Source organism: Tiliqua scincoides, chromosome 4, assembly GCF_035046505.1.
Source record: "Tiliqua scincoides isolate rTilSci1 chromosome 4, rTilSci1.hap2, whole genome shotgun sequence".
NCBI lineage: Eukaryota > Metazoa > Chordata > Lepidosauria > Squamata > Scincidae > Tiliqua > Tiliqua scincoides.
In genome coordinates this window covers 107,315,201-107,332,753 of record NC_089824.1, presented here as the reverse complement: position 1 = coordinate 107,332,753, position 17,553 = coordinate 107,315,201, and the positions used below count along the sequence as shown (strand labels likewise).

Below are 17,553 nucleotides of genomic sequence, written 5' to 3'. Positions count from 1 at the left end.
CCCATTGAACAGAACAGGGCTTACTTCTGAGTAGGCATACCCTTAGAGCACCAGCCAGCCCCAAACCCGAGTGAAAGCGCACTCCAAAGCCTTGAGCTGCAGAGACTGACCCGCAGCCTGCGAACCACGCGCCTTGGGAGGGCGCCCTGCACCAACCCGGAAGCGCAGCAGTGCGCGTGGGTGCGGGCCTTGGCGGACGTCATTTCCGACTGGCCTGGGTCGGCTGGGCCTTCAAGATGAGCACCATGTTCGCTGACACCGTCCTGATTGTCTTCATCTCGGTGTGCACCGCGCTGTTAGCCGAGGGTGAGTGAGTCGCAGCTCCATCCTAGCCACATTTTCCTGGGAGTAAGCCCCATTGACTCTAAAGGGACTTACTTCTGAGTAGACATGCATAGGTTTGGGGAGTGAGTGAGGAAGAGGAGGAGGAGGGGGGGAATAGGCAGAAGGTTCCCCCCCCCGCCCATTGTCCTCCAGAGGCCACCAGACTGAGCTTTCCTTTCTCTGGGATGGGACTGAGGGGTGGCTGGACCTGACTGTGCATCTAGGAAGGGGAGTTGGGAGAGCTGGATGCAGAAGAGGAGGGAGGGAGGAAGCCCACTTTCGGTTGTGCATCTTCTTGTTCTGCTGGGGTAGGAGAAGCAGCATCTGCTAGACTTCCCCCTTCTGTGGAACCTTGAAAAACCCAGCAGGCCTGAGGCTTTTTTAACTGTTAGTGACCCTAAAAGAAAGGTTTGGACCCACACAGATTGCTCTTGAGTTTCGAGGAATTTACCTTGAGGAAGTCAAACGTGGGGGTGGAGAAAGTCCCCAAATTTTTCATTTTTTTTCTTTTTCAAATCATGGGGTCTGCCAAAAAGATGAAACCATTTTCCAATACCCCTAGTAATAAGCCATGATGGGCCACTTTGGGTGCCCGGCAGGGAGAGAAAGCAGAGTAAAAATTATGTAAATAAATACATACTAATGATGGTGAAATAGAAACTTCATGTTAAGTGGAAGTGTATCTCTAACAGGGACGTGCGGTGGGTGGGGAGGCAGAGGCTCCCCACTGGTGCCCTTCAAAAAATTCTGCCGAGGCGCAGGCACATGGGTTGTCCCTGCTTCAAACTCTCTCTGGCCACTCAATTTTAGTGGATGTCCCCTGGTTCTGGTGTGGTGCAAGAGAAAAAAGAACATCACTGTATTGACTTCTATACGTCTCACCCCCTCAGGTGCCTCTTTTTGAGACTGAAGAGCCCCAAATGTTGTAACCTTTCCTCATAAGGGAGGTGCCCCAACCCACGAATTGTTTTGGTTGCTCTCTTCTGCACCTTTTCCACTATATTCTTTTTGAGATGTGGTGACCAGAGCTGTACACAATACTCCAAATGTCTTACCATTGATCTGTACAATGGCATAATAATAATGTCCCATTTTATTCTCAATCCCTTTTTTAATTATCCCAAGCATGGAATTGGTCATCTTCACAACCGCTGCACACTGGGTAAACACTTTCAGCGAGCAGTCCACCAGCCACCCAGGATCTCTCTCCTGATCTGTCATATAATAATAATAATAATAATAATAATAATAACCAGGTATTTATATACTGTCTTTCTGGTCATCAGATTACTCCTCTGACTTTATTCAAGGCGGTTTACATAGGCAGGCATTTCTAAATCCCTCAAGGAGATTTTTACAAACATAGATGTTCTCTCTTTCAAGAACCAAGAACATTTCGGAATGGATCTTTTCACTTCTGGCCTCCAGTTTTCTCACGCAGGCTGGCAAGCAGCTCCATCTCTCACATGGACAGCAGCCAAGATGCTTCTTGCTCACACCAAGAGCAGGTGGAATCACTCAGCTGGGCTTGTCAGCTGCTTCAAGGTCTTGCCATTCTCAGCTGTTCAGGGAGCTGCCGGTGTCCTTGAACTGGCGACCTTCTGATGTTATCTTCGGGCTAACAGGTTCTACCCTCTACCAGACCTCCTGCCCAATGTGGCTCTAAACCCATAGTATATACATGAAGTTCTGATTTCTTGCCCCAACGTGCATTACTTTACACTTACTGATGTTGCGGCCCATCCTTCCAGTTTAGAGAGATCCTTCTGGAACTCTTCACAATTCCTTCTGTTCTTTACTACCTGACATCTGCTAACCTGGCCAACTCATTTGTTCTTCCCGACTCTAGGTCAATTATGAACAAGTTGAAATCACTGGTCCCAAGACAGATCCTTGGGGCACACCACTTTTCCACTCCCCATTGTGCACACCACTCCCCTTTGTGAAAATTACCCATTGACACCTACTCTCTGTTTCCTGGTGTTCAACCAGTTCCTAATCCATAAGAGGACCTGCCTTCTTATTCCCTGACTGTGGAATTTTCTCAGGAGCCAAATATATAATATCAACGGGTGCACCCATATCCAAATGCCTGTTAACCTTTTAAAGAATTCTAAAAGGTTCGTGGGGCAAGACTTACCCTTGCAGAAGCCATGCTGCAAAGCTTGTTCTCTGTATCAGTGGTGGCCAAACCGCAGCTCATGAATTGAATGAGGCTCTTTGATATATAATGTATGGCTGATGGAAATATGTTGGCTGAGCTCATTTTTTGCATCACAACTAATATAAAAGGTAAATTAAAAATTTTCAAACTTTATAATTATGTACTGGGTATAAACTGAGAAAGCATTAAAACCTAAGTTTAACTGTTCATGGTGAGTAAATATATTTAAGAATGTAAATGCTTCTTATATATTGCAGTACTCAAACATCAGAAGTTTATAGTTTGTGGCTCACGTTAAGCGGGTTTGGCCACCCCTGTTCTTTATGTTTTAGGATTTTTATCTTTGATGAGGCTTTCCACCACCTTACAGTCAGTTGTCACTGATCGTTCCTTTTCCATTCAGTGGACTCCAACTTTAACCACTCTTGTCTCTCTCTCTCTATGTGTGTGTATTAGCTGAGGATAGCACATCATGCGTGATTTGAACTCTAGTCCATGAAAGCTTGTGCTCAAGGCTGGCATTGAGAGTTGGCCAGGTCTGACTCACTTGACTGGTTTGACCAGTGGTAGCAGGACTTTCCCTCACTAGGTCTCCTTTTTCTTACTCTGCAGGTGGGTCATACTGACACTTGAGTGTGTGAAATCAGAAGTGGCAGTGTAGTACAGCTTATTCCAGACATCTGCATGGGCAGGTTCCATAAACTGCCATACTTCTGGAGCCAATGAGTGGCTTAAGCTCTAGATGTCAGTCAAGTTTCTTGCTCATGTTGGAGGTCCATGCTGCTGTTCTCTCTCCTGATTGTGTATGCTGTTTGTTTCAGGCATAACATGGGTACTGGTTTATAGAACGGACAAATACAAGCGACTGAAAGCAGAGGTGGAGAAGCAGAGTAAAAAATGTAAGTGCTACCACAAATGCATATTGACAGCATTTATTTATTTTAGGCATTTGTATCTTGATTTCCTATCATAAAGATGATGCCCAAGGTGTCAAAAAAAGAGAAAGCAATAAGACATGTGTACCAATTAAAGTAACAGGGAATAATTCAGCAAAATATAAATGAAACAACTCTAAAAATTAAAGACTTTCCACAACAAAATTGTCTTTAACATTTGGCAAAAATTACCAAGTTATATGTCTTTAGAAAGTAAATTCCAAAGTCTGGGCAGTTCAAAAACAACCTTTAGAGTTGTGCTTGGAAGCAGAGCAACAGAATATGTTGCTGCTACAGGAACATTTGATTCTGAGCTTGTTGAGATGAGGTCTTCAGTGTATTATGTTTCTAGTCTACTTATGCTGTCTACTTATTATTTCAGAGTATAATGCCCTTCCTAACCCTTTGGGTACACTTTAGCAGCAGTAGCACTGCTAAAGCCAAAGTGCAATCCTGTGCTTTGCAAGCTGAAGTAGGGTCAGCTGGTTATACCCCTTTGCTACAAATTCCCCTGCTGCCTTCTTTACAGCAAGCTAGGGCTGCTGCTAATATGACTTTTAATGGTGTGCAAAGGCACTCCATCCTTACTACTGAGGGAATTCTTGTGTACTGGCACTAGAGCTTTTATGCTATCTTGTGGTTGGTGAAATTGGAACACAAGGAAGGTCTGATGTGTACCACCTTGATTGTGAGAAATTGTGTACTTATTGTGATATATGGTGACAATGTGTGTATCTTATTTACTGCTTATTTGAAGAGCAAGAAACTCCAGATGTTTGCTCTGAATGGTGAAGTGGGCCAGAGCCCATGTAATTTATTTCACAGAAGTGGTATTTGTGGCCCTGTTTTCCACGTTTTAAGTAGCATAAGCTGCTGGGTGTACCAGTAATACTGAACCAAAAATGTTCAGAACCTCAAAGACCATTAAAATGGACCTCAAGAGAAGTTTCATGTTGCTTTGTTATGAGGATTTTGGGGTAATGGCTGTTAGCAAGCACACACACATTTTAGCCATGTTACTTGACGGCCATCTTGATGACACTGCAATGGTTACACCTATACTATTGTGTACAGAAAGATAATCTCTGTAGCTGTCTTTCTGGCGTTAGTAGTTTCTGCAGGATGTTCCCTTTCCCTTCAACTGTTAAGGACATCCAAGAGCACTGACTTTATTTTGAAAATAAAGTTTCAATCAAGCTGCAAACATAGTTTATTTCATATAAACACAAACTGTTCCTGTGTACTCATCTTACTTATTTTGAAATAAAGCAATTTTAAGGAAATCAGTAGACTTAGCTTCTTGGGAAACAGAGATTCACCCTATTTTATGAAACAAAAATAGTGTTTTAATATGGCCAAACACTTCCAGAGTAGCTTTTCTTTTTCTCAGTGTTGCTGGTTTCTGCCCTGCAGTAGAATGCAAGCTGGAGGGGATAATTGGGAAAGACATGTTAATGTAGCCATTGTTCCATGGGCTTCCTTGCTCAATCCTTCTAACTGGTAATGGGTAAAGTTGAATAGATTTGAAGTGCTGTTGTGTCAAAATAACATTGTGTTGAGCTATGAGTGTATTCCCTGACCTTTTGAGAAAAATTGCTCAGTTGTCATCAGCCTTGCATAATTGCTGCTTACTCATCTGGGGATGTGCAGCTCTTATAGAAAAAACTTGCCATGAATTTTGGCATTGTCATGGCGCACTGAACGAAGAGGAGGCCAGCTTGATTCCTGATAAGTTACAGGTTCAGCTGTGCTGACATAATCAATTCTGTTAGAGAGAAAAATCGCTGTTTTTACACTCTGACCCGCAGTATAGATTCTGCAATGAAAACTGATAACTGATGTGCTGCATTGCAGACTGCAAAGTAATTAATTGGTCTGCGAGTTGTCAATCTGAATGTGCAACAACAGCCAACTATTTGTACTTGTTGCAGCTTATTCTGTACTAGCATCAACTCATCTTGACTAGTCTACTTCTACCCTGAAAGCAAGTCTCTAGACCAGTGATTTTCAACCTTTTTCCTCTCACAGCACACTGGCAAGACACTAAAATGGTCAAGGCACACCATCAGCTTTTTGACAATTGACAGGGCACACTGTGCTGTCAATGGGGGTTCACATCCCCCAGTGGTCCTATTGATAAATGACCCTCTCCCAAATTTCCACGGCACACCTGGGAACCATTCGTGACACACCAGTGTGCCATGGCACAGTGGTTGAAAATGGCTGCTCTAGACATTCTAGTTGATCGACTTCCGGTGGGACATTCCATGCCAAGGACGCTGAAGCTGAAGCTCCATCATCCAAATTCCTTTTTTTTATCTCCTATGTTGTTTTTGGACCTTGTTTCCTACAAAGGGACTGTTTGAGGGTTCGTAAATCTTGTGGTGTTTACTTTGCCTGTTACTAGACTCCTTCGGAGTTCATTATCAGGAGCTTAGCAGACTCAGCTGTTACGTGAAAATCTCCTTTTCCCTTCCAAGTTGTGATTTTGTATGCATTATGGACTAAAACCCATGCAGGTCAAACCTCAGAATACAGGACACCCTTCCCCCAGTACACTTTTCCAAGGCCCTGGTAGAAGTCACAAGTTTGCACAACCTCTAGCAATGCAGGGATGCCTCCTGATTCAATCACTGTTATGCAAAACAAGCATGCACCTCTGGAGGAAGAAGTCTGTTGTTCTATTGTTGTAGCTTTATCACTCTTAAGCTCCTTATGCAAACTGCCTCCCCCCCCCCCCCCAGGAGGCCAGTCATGGCTGATACCCAGTCATCCTTTCCTTACATGCTCCATGTGTTCCACTGTGTGTAGTGAGCATGCGCATCCAGGAGGCCACATCCGGGTGATTCGCATCCAGCTTCCAGGTCAGCAAAAACCCTTTAAGAGGAAGCTCCGGCCACATGGTCTCTCTCTCTCTCTGGCTGCCCCCCAAGGCACAGGTCCTCCATAGGACTCTTCCACCCTCTCCCCCCAACTGCTTCCCAGGACAGGTAACTATATATTGCGTCTGGAATCTTTTCCCTTCTATCCTACCTATTTCTCCCATTCTCCCCCATCTTAGTTAGCAACTGGGTTATGCAGACTAGGGATTCCTAAAATCCTTCCCTACAACCTATCCTTTTCTGATTCCTTCTCGGATGCACCAAATATACGGCACATGCAACCACCATAAAGCTAGGTACACTAGACACAAGTAATAGAAACCTATACTTATCAATTCTCCATGTGCATTATGTTTACCTATGTGTTTTTGTAATAAAAATATAATCGTTGATTGAAAGTTATCTTTCTCCCAGTCTCCTCTTTAAGCTAAACAAGGGATTTTCTCTGCATTACGCTGTTTTGTTATCCAGCCTGCGATTCTGAGGTTTCCAAAAAGGGTAATATACTAATTCCCCTTAAAACATAACAGCCCTTTTTGGTAACACAGCTGGGTGATTAACTCCTCCATATTTTCTGACCTGTCAGTAACCTTCTTCATTGAATTTCTACCTTTTGCCTCCTAATTTAATGGGGGGGAAAAGAACCTTTTCTCCAGGGGATGCAGAATCTGACTCAACTCCCCACCTTAAACAAACTAGATTGGAGACATTTTTCTCCTTGCCTCAGCTCTCAGAAGCTGCATTACCGAGTTCTTTATCTCCCCCCCCTCAAGCAGTTTCTCCGGCGCCGCCCTTGGCTTCAAACAACTCCGATAGAAATGAGCTGCATCCTCCTGCATCCCCATATGGAGCTGATAAATGGCATGAACTGGAGAATTTATTGTTGTAGCATTCTCAACTATTATTGCAGCAATCTCAACATTCTCTCCTAACCTCTCGCACGGTAAGCACGATTTTTTCTCAAACTGAGACTATAGTGGGACTCTTAAAGGAACTGCATCATACAATTATTTCATTGCAGTTAAGTGCTCCTTGCTGCCACATGGAACAACAAAAGCTGTATGCAAACTCCTTATGTAAGCACTCACTTTCACTGACCCGTGAGAGTAAACCTGCTCAACTGATTTACAAACCAAACTGCATTGCAATTATAATTCCTCGGCATGAAGGGAATCGTTTTGATTGGAGTAAACTAAGGCCAGTCAAGAATCATCTGGCTACTCTACTAGGAACAACTTTTTCCTTTATTGATCTTGGGAAAATCGAAAAACTGTTTCCAACTAGCTCCATGGACAGGTTCCTGTTATATTTCTCTTCCATCCGCATCCCGAAGCTGCTGCTCTGGTGTGCAGGAGCTTTAAGGAGACATGGAATTCTTCTCCAAAGACACTTCAGGAATACCCAAGTTACAAGCCTCCTTCCTTTTATTCCCTGTAAGCATGAATCCAGGACTTCGACTCTTCCCTCATCTTCCAACCAGAGACCATTGTCGAAACCTCCTTTGTCTTCAGTAGCTGAGACCAATTCTTTGGAGCAACTAACAACTTTTGATTTTTCCCTTCTTCAAATGGAAACTGATGATCCTAACCTTCAGGGAAAGACTTTTGAGAATTTAGCTCAACCCTCACCTGTTTTTAACTTTAAAACTTCTCCTGTGATTTTAAACTCCTTGACTAAACCCATTGTTTCACCTTCTTCAGCCAGTTTCACTTATGCCTGTGAGGGATGTACTTCTTTACCATCTTCTCCAACATGTAATTCTGTTATTTCTTTATACCCAAATTGTATAGTGGAAAATTGTTCCCACCCTGGTTCCTTTTTATTAGTGGATGCAACAACCCAATCCATACCCCCTTTAAACTTTAATTTTATAAGCCCTGACCCTCAAACTCCTCATCCAAATAGATTATGTCTATTTTGTTCAGTTGAACCAGATACTCTGGATCATATCCTTCTTCGGTGCACTGCTCATCACAACCTCAGGTCCCACTTACTTGATTCTTTTCTTTCTTCTCTTCCTGTTTCCCTTGTTGATCCTTTCCCAATTCTTCTCAGTGATTATTCCCCTCCTACTTCCAATCTGGTGGCGGAATTTTTAGCGGTAGTCTCTAAGGCCAAAGTCTGAAGTTAACATTCCCAAAGCTGTTCTATTTTATTATGCTATTTATTCTCTGTAAACTTTTAATATGCCAATAAAGGTACTGAAGTGTGTGTGTGTGACATTCTAGTTTTCAGCACGTATTTGAAAGTGAGTAGTTTGTGTCTGATTTTGTCATGGAGAGACATGATGGCTACCATTACTGTTTTAGAAGTTCTGCATGACCAAAAATTCCATATTCTGTAGTTCAAATACTATATTCCTAGTAATGCAACTGGTATAGTATATTAAAGATATGTTGATGTACAGAATTTGAGGATTTCTGGCATATAATTAGCATTCTTTGGAGTAAAGAGGAAGTTGTACTGGTCATACTACCAACTTAGCAAAGCCTTTTTCCAGACAGAATGTATTGTGCTTCATGATGCTGGGTTTATTAATGTTTACTACTTCTTGATACTGATGTTGTTCTCACCTTGGCAAAAAATAAGTAGTTCCTGTTTTAACTTATTAACTGCTGCCCTACCCATTTGTCTTAGTTTTCCTACAGATATTTAGCAAGGGCTGGGAGAAGGGGGGGGGGCTTTTCTATTTGAAAATAACTTACTGTTTTGTCTGCTATTTGCAGTGGAAAAAAAGAAGGAAACGATAACAGAATCAGCTGGCCGACAGCAGAAAAAGAAAATAGGTAATACTGGGCTGATGAGTGTGGGTGTGTGAACATGCGCTTGTGTATTCAACTCTGTGAGAGGTACCTTTATATTTCAGATTACACTTTCATAAGGTAAGAAAGAAAGAGAGCCAAGGTGGTGTACTGGTTTGGGAAGTGGACTTAGACCTGGAAGATCCAGGTTCAAATCCCCCCTCACCCATGACGCTTCCTGGATGACCTTGGGCCAGTCATTTTCAACCTTGCCTGCCTCACAGGGTTGTTGTGAGGACAAAAGAAGGGGAGCAGCTGTGTACAACGCCCTGATCTTTTTGGAGGAAAGGCAGTATAAACATGCGAAAAATAAATAAAATAAGGGGGTTAAGGGGAAGTAGTCTTCCCTAGCCTGTGACAAGATTAAGGATCCAATCCTATCCAACTTCCCAGCGTAGATGCAGTGACAGTGCAGCCCCAAGTTAAGGGAATGTTCCCTTACCTTGAGGAGACGTCCATGACTTCCCTACCCCACCTATGACAGGATGCAGTGCAAGCCCTATTTGCACGGTTGTATCAGCACTGTAGTTGGATAGGATTGGGCCCTAAGTTCTGCTGTAAAGTATAGTTACCCTGAGGCTAAATGCAAACCTTGTCTTGTACAATTGCTGTCTCATGCACTGAGCAAGGGGTTGAACTAGGTGATATCCAAGATTCCTTCCAACTCTAATATTCTGAGATTCAATGCTTACACATGGGTGTTTTTCCCCAATTCCCCCTTTGCTTTCTAGTCACCTGTGCCACATCCCGTATTTCTGAAGCCCCCCTCCCCCATTCTCAGGAGCAGATTTTCAGCAGCTGGTGAGAGAATGGGGACTACTAAAAAACTGTGATCTCCCTCCACTCCTGGATATGGAGAATACTCTTTGGGCAAGACAGGATTTGAATCCAACCCATTAAGGCAAACGGTCTAAAAACTTACTTCCAGTTTTACAGAAATAAGCTTCTAGCACTTGTGGTTACAGTGCAAGAATATTCCAATTAAGGTGCAGTGGTTCTCAAACTGTGGGTCCAGGACCCGCCAGTGGATCATGACCCAATTTTGGGTGGTTCGTAAAACTGTCTGGGCAGATTAAGCTATTTGGACAAGAGATAAACAAACTGCTACTTGGGGGGAGCACTGCTTCCCAGTCACCATAATAGCCACATCTCTTGACATTCATAAATCAGGCAGCAGCCTCTATGGCCTCTAAAATGTTTGAGAACCACTGAGGTTGTTCATTCATATCGCAATACTTGCACAATTTACTCAAAAGAGCCAGTTTCACGCATCCTTGAGACAAAAAGCTGTCCATACTAAGTGTTGGAAGAGGAGGAAAGATGGTTTTGTTTTCCCTGTCGCAGTATCTGTTGTCATTGGTGACCTTTGCATGTTTGTATTTATTTTATTTTTCACATTTTTTATACCGCCCTTCCTCCAAAGAGCTCAGGATGGTGTACACAGGTCCTCCCCTCCTTTTGTCCTCACAACAACCCTGTGAAGTAGGTGAGGCTGAGAGACAGTGACTGGCCCAAGGTCACCCAGGAAGCTTCATGGCTGAGGGGGGGAGGGTTAGAACCTGGATCTTCCAGGTCTAAGTCAACCTCTCAAACCACTACACCACCCTGGCTCTCATATGTATTTGGCTACATATATAAGCCTCAGTCTTCCTTTATGCTCTTCTGTTACACCAAGACAATGTTTCAAAGGCTGCATTTCCTGCTGCAGAGTCTTTTTAAGATCTAGTTTATCACAGCCTTATTAGAAGTGAATTTCTGACTGTTACCTTTAGTATGATGGGGTTTTTTTTCCTCTCCATTGTTTTTCAGAGAGACAAGAGGAGAAACTGAAAAACAACAACAGGGATCTGTCAATGGTGAGGTGGCGTGGCAAACTGGGGCAATTCCTATTTGTAGGGATGTATACAAGTTCAACTCTTACAAGCTATCTCAGTGATCCTTATTTAGGAAGTCTTCATGTTCCAGTGTTTTTCTAGGATGCTGCAGTGCAAACAACTGGCCTGTAGAATTGGAATGAGGAGGTGCCCAATTTTATATATGGCCTCATTGCCCCAGTTACAGTGGGCATTCTGCATTTTGTTTTTCCTTTGTTAATGTCAGCTGAGCATCTTTTTTTTTCAATTGACTTTGCATACTTGGCATTCTCTTAAGCAGTGAAACAGCTAATGCTCTGTCTTCTTCTCCCACCCTTCACACAAAAGCTCTTGTCATGTCTGAATTCTCTGCCTAGCTTTCTTCACCCAGTAAATGACTTAACAGTGCAGTTCTGTACATGCTTACTTAGAAGTAAGTCCCATTGTATTTAGTGGTGCTTACTCCCAGGTAAGTGTCCATAGGATTGCAGCTGAAGATAATTAAGTGCTGAGCATGTGGCTCCTAGCCTAGTCTGAAAAATGCCAATTGCACGTGTGCACATGCAGAAGATCCACTTGAAATAAGTCTTGTTATTAATTATGGATGGATGAAATGTTTCAGAGTAAGGGTGCCTAGCATATAAAAACAAGCATTACAAGCAGGTGAAGATTTGTATTAGGAGCTGCTTATTTGCAAAAATCAGTGATCAGCATCACTGATAGGTTAGCATTGGAATTATTATTATTATTATTATTAACAGTATTTATATACTGCTTTTCAACTAAAAGTTCACAAAGCAGTTTACAGAGAAAAATCAAATAACTAAATGGCTCCCTGTCCCAAAAGGGCTCACAATCTAAAAAGATGCAAATGAATACCAGCAGACAGCCACTAGAACAGACAGTGCTGGGGTGAGGTGGGCCAGTTACTCTCCCCCTGCTAACAAAAGGAGCACCCACTTGAAAAAGTGCCTCTTACCCAATTGTACTGTTTCCACTTACTACATCCCCTCTGCCCAACTGAACTTTCCAGAATATGTGGAAAGGAAGCAGCTGTTTTTCTGGCAGCCCACCATAGCCTTCCAATAGATAGTCAGTGTTTGCCGAGTTCTAATATTGTTTTAGGTTTCCCAGCGTAACTGAAACCCTCACAACTGACTTGCTTTACTTTTGGCTCATCTCTTGTTTTGGACCCTACCAAGGATTTGGCAGCTAGGTTTGGGAGCTGGTGGCACAATTAGCATGGACTCCTTGTTTGAATTGAGCTGTGGAGTTGGTGGGGCAGGTACGGTTGTGGACTCTTGTTAGCAGCACCAAAAAAAAAAAAAGTTTGTTTACTCCAAGTCAGGAAGCTTTCAGGATGTGGCTTTTGTCAACTGTGCTGTGCCAGCAAGGGCAGCTGCTCATCAATTTTCAAGAAATAAAAGCTGGCCAAGGCTTTTTGCAAGACAACCTGCTGGAGTGGGGGATAGGGGGTGATTGCTCTGACAAACTGCAACTAACAGCCCAATCCTATCCTTTCCTAGCTCTGGCGCAGCAGTGGCTGCACTGGTACTAGGCATCCCAAAAGTGCCGCAAAGCACTATACAATGACTTTAGATCAGTGGTTCTCACACATTTAGCACAGGCTTTTTAGAATGAGAAAAAAGTTTTTTAGTTCTCACTTTTTAGAATGAGAATCTGTTGGGACCCACTGGAAGTGATGTCATGACCGGAAGTGACATCATCAAGCAGGAAATAATTTTAACAATCCTAGCCTGTAATCCTACCCAAACTTACTCAGGAGTAAGTCCCATTTACTGTCATTGTTAAAAAATATACATAGTAGCTTGTTAAAAGTACAGGTCTGTAACATTTCCCCAAATGCAGTCGCATACCATGGGAGCATCGTCTACTATATTAAAAATAAAATATTGAAATGAATGAGGACCCACCTGAAATTGGGTTGAAATTGAATAAACACTGCTTTAGAGTAAGGAGCACTGGCGGGAAGCCCTGCATTGTCCTGCCAGTGCTGGATCCTGAGAAACCGCCTCTGGCACTGGTGAGTTCAGCACCAAGCAGAGTAGGGGTGGGGGAGAGTAGAATGGAGTTGGAGAGGGGGTGGTTCAGACCTGGGGGGGAGGGGATGGTGGAGGTGAAGCCTCCACCATATCCTAACCCCCTTCACAGGCCTGGAAGCCCTACACAGGCTCCTGTTTTTTCCCCTTATTTTGTACCTTGCCAGCACTACAGAGGCTTCTGTGATGCCTCAGCATATTGAAGGGGCAGCTGCATTATTTGAAGATAGTAGCCATGTTTGCCCTTTTGTGTGTTTATAGTTATTGCTTTTTTCCCCAACTGACTGGTAATCAAAGGTCCTGACTTTAAACCTGGGCATTGGAATGTAAAGCCCACCTTATTTCTGTGGAAAATCCAGGGAATCAGGTGTCCCATTACCCAATCCTACAGGTGAAACCTGGTTAATGCCCAGAGGTTATAAAAAAAACAGGGTCATGCACACCTTCTTTTTGCAGTTTCCCAAATGCTCAGTTGTTGTGAAGCAGCTGATGCTTCATAAGGATTTGTCCACCTGTCTTGTTAAAGAGTGGGAGACTTCTTACTCTTGCTTCTTAAGTTCATTGTTTTGATATTTTTGTGCCTTTTAATATATATTTCTTACATTTTACTGGTTTTTACCTGCCTGGTTTCAGCTTGCTCAGGAGTCCCTTTCCATGTCTCCTAACCTGCCCATATTCCACTACTGTTTGATTTTAAGGAGGCCCCTTGTATTTGGGGGCTCCTTGTTAAAGGGAAAGGGAGGCTTTTCCAGGATGACCTCTGTTTGTCTGGACTCTTAGCATTGAGTGGTGAGAGTGAACTATCTTTTACCGTTTCATCAAAAGGTAGGGAGCAGGATAACAGTCATTGACTGTTTGGAATGATACCTGTCTTGCCCAGCTTACAAGACCTATTGCCCCTCAGTCTCTGGCTGATCTCTTGGGGCTAATGCAAAAGGCATGAGGATGCAGAGGAGTGGGATCAGCCAGGTTAGCTACCTTCCTAGATCGCTCTTCTGTCAGCTAACTTCTGTTCTGAGGGAACCCCAATAATTGGGTTCTCCCCAAATGGGGGGTAGGGTAAAGAAAGGCATCCACTTTTTGGGATGGGAGGTCTTTTCTCATCCTGGTGGCAGCAATCATCCCTTTTTCTAGAGGATTTCAGTCTTCCTGCAATGGACCACCAGGGGCATGGAAAAATCAGGTACACAGGTTGTGTGTGTTTCTTCTCCCCACCCCACCCCAACACCACACAGTGGGCCATGGTGGTCTTGCCAGATCACAAAATCCTTTATTATAGCTGGTGAATAATGAGTTGCTTAAGGCCACATGCAGTGCAGTTTGAGCATGTTTATTCAGAAGTAAACTCAGTGGCACTTCTCCTACATAAGTGTGTGGGATTGCATCTTTAGTGAGTGAATGGTGGAAGTGAAATTTAAATCAGGGCGTTCCTATTTTATAGTTTAATTGCTATGCTATATATACTCTATAGCGGTTTCTCAAACTGTGGGACAGGACCCACTAGGTGGGTCATGTAGCGCCTAGCTCAGCTGTCTTTGAAAGTACGGAGCTGAAAATACAGGGTACAGAGCTGCTGGGCAGGACAGGCTCCCTATGGGAAAGAAGCCTAGTACTTTGCCCTGAATTGGTAGGAAGGGGGATGGGCTATGTGATTTGAGAAAGATCCAAGCCTACATTCTGTTTTTAATTCCAAGCTATGCAAAATAACAGCATGAACGCACTGTGTAATGAGAACTTTGGCTGATCGTAGCCTAGGTTTGAAGCCCAAATTGACGATCTCATTTCTGGGCATGCCATCAATTCCAGGTTAATGACATCACTTTTGGTGGGTTCCGAAAGATTGTCATTCTAAAAAGTGGGTCCCGGTGCTAAAAGGTTTGAGAACCACTGCTCTAGAAACAAAACAGGAAAAGCACTGAAGGCCTTTATCTCCCCTCTCCCCAGAGTGAATCGTCATGAGCCCTCCATTTCCCAAATACTAATAAGGGTTCTCGTCCTTTTGTTTGCAGGTTCGCATGAAGTCCATGTTTGCAATTGGTTTTTGTTTCACGGCTCTGATGGGAATGTTCAATTCTATGTAAGTGGCCATCATTCCACTTTTCTTTAAGAACTGCATATTGCTTTTCTTTCATAATATTTACTTTTGAGAGCTTACTGTGTTTGCCTGAGAAACATATGGAATCTGCATCAGAGAAAATAGTGTTGAGTACCTAGTTAATTGCATCAATATTTATTTATTTAAAAATTATGTCCTGCCTTTGTATCAAATTCATGGTGGTACAGATCATGCTTCATGCACATGATTGATTTTGGTATGAGCAGCATAATGTGCAGCATGGGGACCACAGTAACTGCTTTCATGATTAGAAAAATCACAGAGGTAACCGTTGTGATCTTCCATTATTCCCCATGTTATGTGCTGTGCTGCAGTAATTTCTGCTCTGGCTTTTAGATCGCACTTCTTAGCTTAACAGCCCCGTACAAACCACCTTTCCAGTACCAATGCAACCATACCAGCAGGGCATGTGCTGCATCCTGTGGTTTTGAGGGGCAATCATAGAGTCCTCCTATGATAACATTTGTTCTGTTATCTCAGGGGTGGGGTGGTGCTGGAAACTTGGTTAGGATTGGGTTATAAGAGGTATCCTCTGAAAATTATATATGGAATGCCAAATATATGTGCATCTTCACAGTAATCTTCAACCTTTAGTCATCCAAATATTCAAGAAGCTTAAATCTGTAGTTGGAATTCAGTGCAAAAATTATTTTGAATTCTAATAGCTACAGCACTACCAACATTTTCTTGTTTCCAGATTGCATTTCTGTTAGTCATATTATAGTAATTCTAGTTAAATGAAATGCTGATTTTCAGTTGTTGCAAATAAATATTTATTCACCTGAAAAGTTAGTTGTAGTTGGAAAGAAACATGTATTTTCATACAGTACTGCAAATTTTAAAAATTACTTTAAAAACTCATTTTGTATCCAGTCTCAGTCTGGGGTAGTTGGCATGTAGCAAGATCAGAAAACAGTCTCACTGGTATCACAGGCAGTCCTGTGTAGAATAATTCCTGCACAGTTTCCTCAACGTTTTTTAAAGTAGCACAATGGTAGATCTTCGTCATCCAATACATTCCACTGTAGAAACCAAAACTTTTTCAAAAAATATTTTAATTTGGCAAGGCTGAACTAGAAATAGAATCTCTAGCTACGATTAAACTGTGCTTTTCTCACACCTGTAGAAAATGATCAAATTTATCATCTTCTCAGTGTGGTATTTCAAATTGTTTTTGTTGTTATCAGCTCTTGGTAGTGGGGCCTGTCCCAAAGTACAATTTTTGTTATTACTAAGCACAGAAAAATACTTCTGTGCTCTCTCAATCAGGTTTCAGTAATCCCTTGTATTTGATAAAATCATCATTGTCTTTTTCTCTCAGATATTTTCACTAGAATAACATTTGCTAAAGTTTCTTTAACCTTACTAAGCTCCGACTTTAAATGTTTGCCACTCAGCTAAAAATGGCCTGCACAAAAGCATTCAGCTTGCATTCTCAATGGGATCGACGTAGCTAGCTCTATGTTTGAGATTTATTCCACGTTTTCTGACAAAGGTGAGGATCATTTGAGGCAACTTCTTTCACAAACTTTTAAAACAGTTGCAGCTCTTAACTTGTAAACACAGTTGTTATTAAGCATTCGTGGCATCCTGAACAGGAAGCAGAAAAGTGCATACTACACATCTTGTTGAAATCGTATTAGGAAGACCAGCTGTCAGTGGAGTGAAATTCCTGATCATCCTCATCCATATCTTCATTTTCCACAGACACTGACCATTCTTGTCCCTTGAGCCTTGTTACATGCATGCATTTCACAATGTTAAATCCATCCTTGGTTGTTGTCTACTTAATATCTAAATCAATGGTAATACTAACCAGTGTGTTGCCTTTAAGCTAAAATTTTAACTATAGTTTTTTTCCCTTTGACATCTACAAATTGAATATTGTGTCAAGAAATAGATATTGCCGCTTGATATATCTGTTTTAAGAAACAACCATTTATTTGAAGTTGTATTAAATGTTTAGCTGCTTTATAGTAGACTTTAATATTCTCTTTTAGTGGCCATCAAATTAGGCTACAGCAGTGGTTTTCCAATTGGGGCGTCATGACACCCCAGCCTGAGAGCCCTGGCCCCTTCCCCCTTCAGGGGGGCAGCTTGGTAGAATGTTCATCTTAATTGTTGCTATTCTTCCCAGAATTGAAAATTGGACTTTATCCCATCTTTCTAAATCTTTTTTTATTTCACTCCATAACATAATTATTTTGGAACAGCCTACAGTTCCTGTTTGTCAAAATGCTACCCAAATACTTTACCTTCTTTTCAATCTTGAAACCTGTTTTATTTGACAATTTTAGTTCATCTTGTATTGGCATATTTTTAGTTAAGATTTTAGTTTTCACATTATTAATCCTAAATCCGACAACTTCTCCAAATTCCTTAAATTTAGCCATTAAAATGTCAATCCCTTTTATTGGA

The 17,553-nt window shown here is 42.3% G+C and overlaps 1 protein-coding gene across 1 annotated transcript in view; it reads left to right on the top strand.

Moving 5' to 3' along the window:
• Positions 1 to 202: 202 nt before the first annotated feature.
• TMCO1 (transmembrane and coiled-coil domains 1) overlaps positions 203 to 17,553 on the top strand; it is a 32,887-nt gene continuing 15,536 nt past the window's right edge. The window contains exons 1-5 of the mRNA XM_066624386.1: positions 203 to 306; positions 3,310 to 3,387; positions 9,032 to 9,091; positions 10,916 to 10,962; positions 15,029 to 15,096. Of these exons, the coding sequence (XP_066480483.1) occupies positions 237 to 306; positions 3,310 to 3,387; positions 9,032 to 9,091; positions 10,916 to 10,962; positions 15,029 to 15,096 (323 nt within the window). The 5' untranslated portion in view covers positions 203 to 236. The remainder of the gene's footprint in view (positions 307 to 3,309; positions 3,388 to 9,031; positions 9,092 to 10,915; positions 10,963 to 15,028; positions 15,097 to 17,553) is intronic.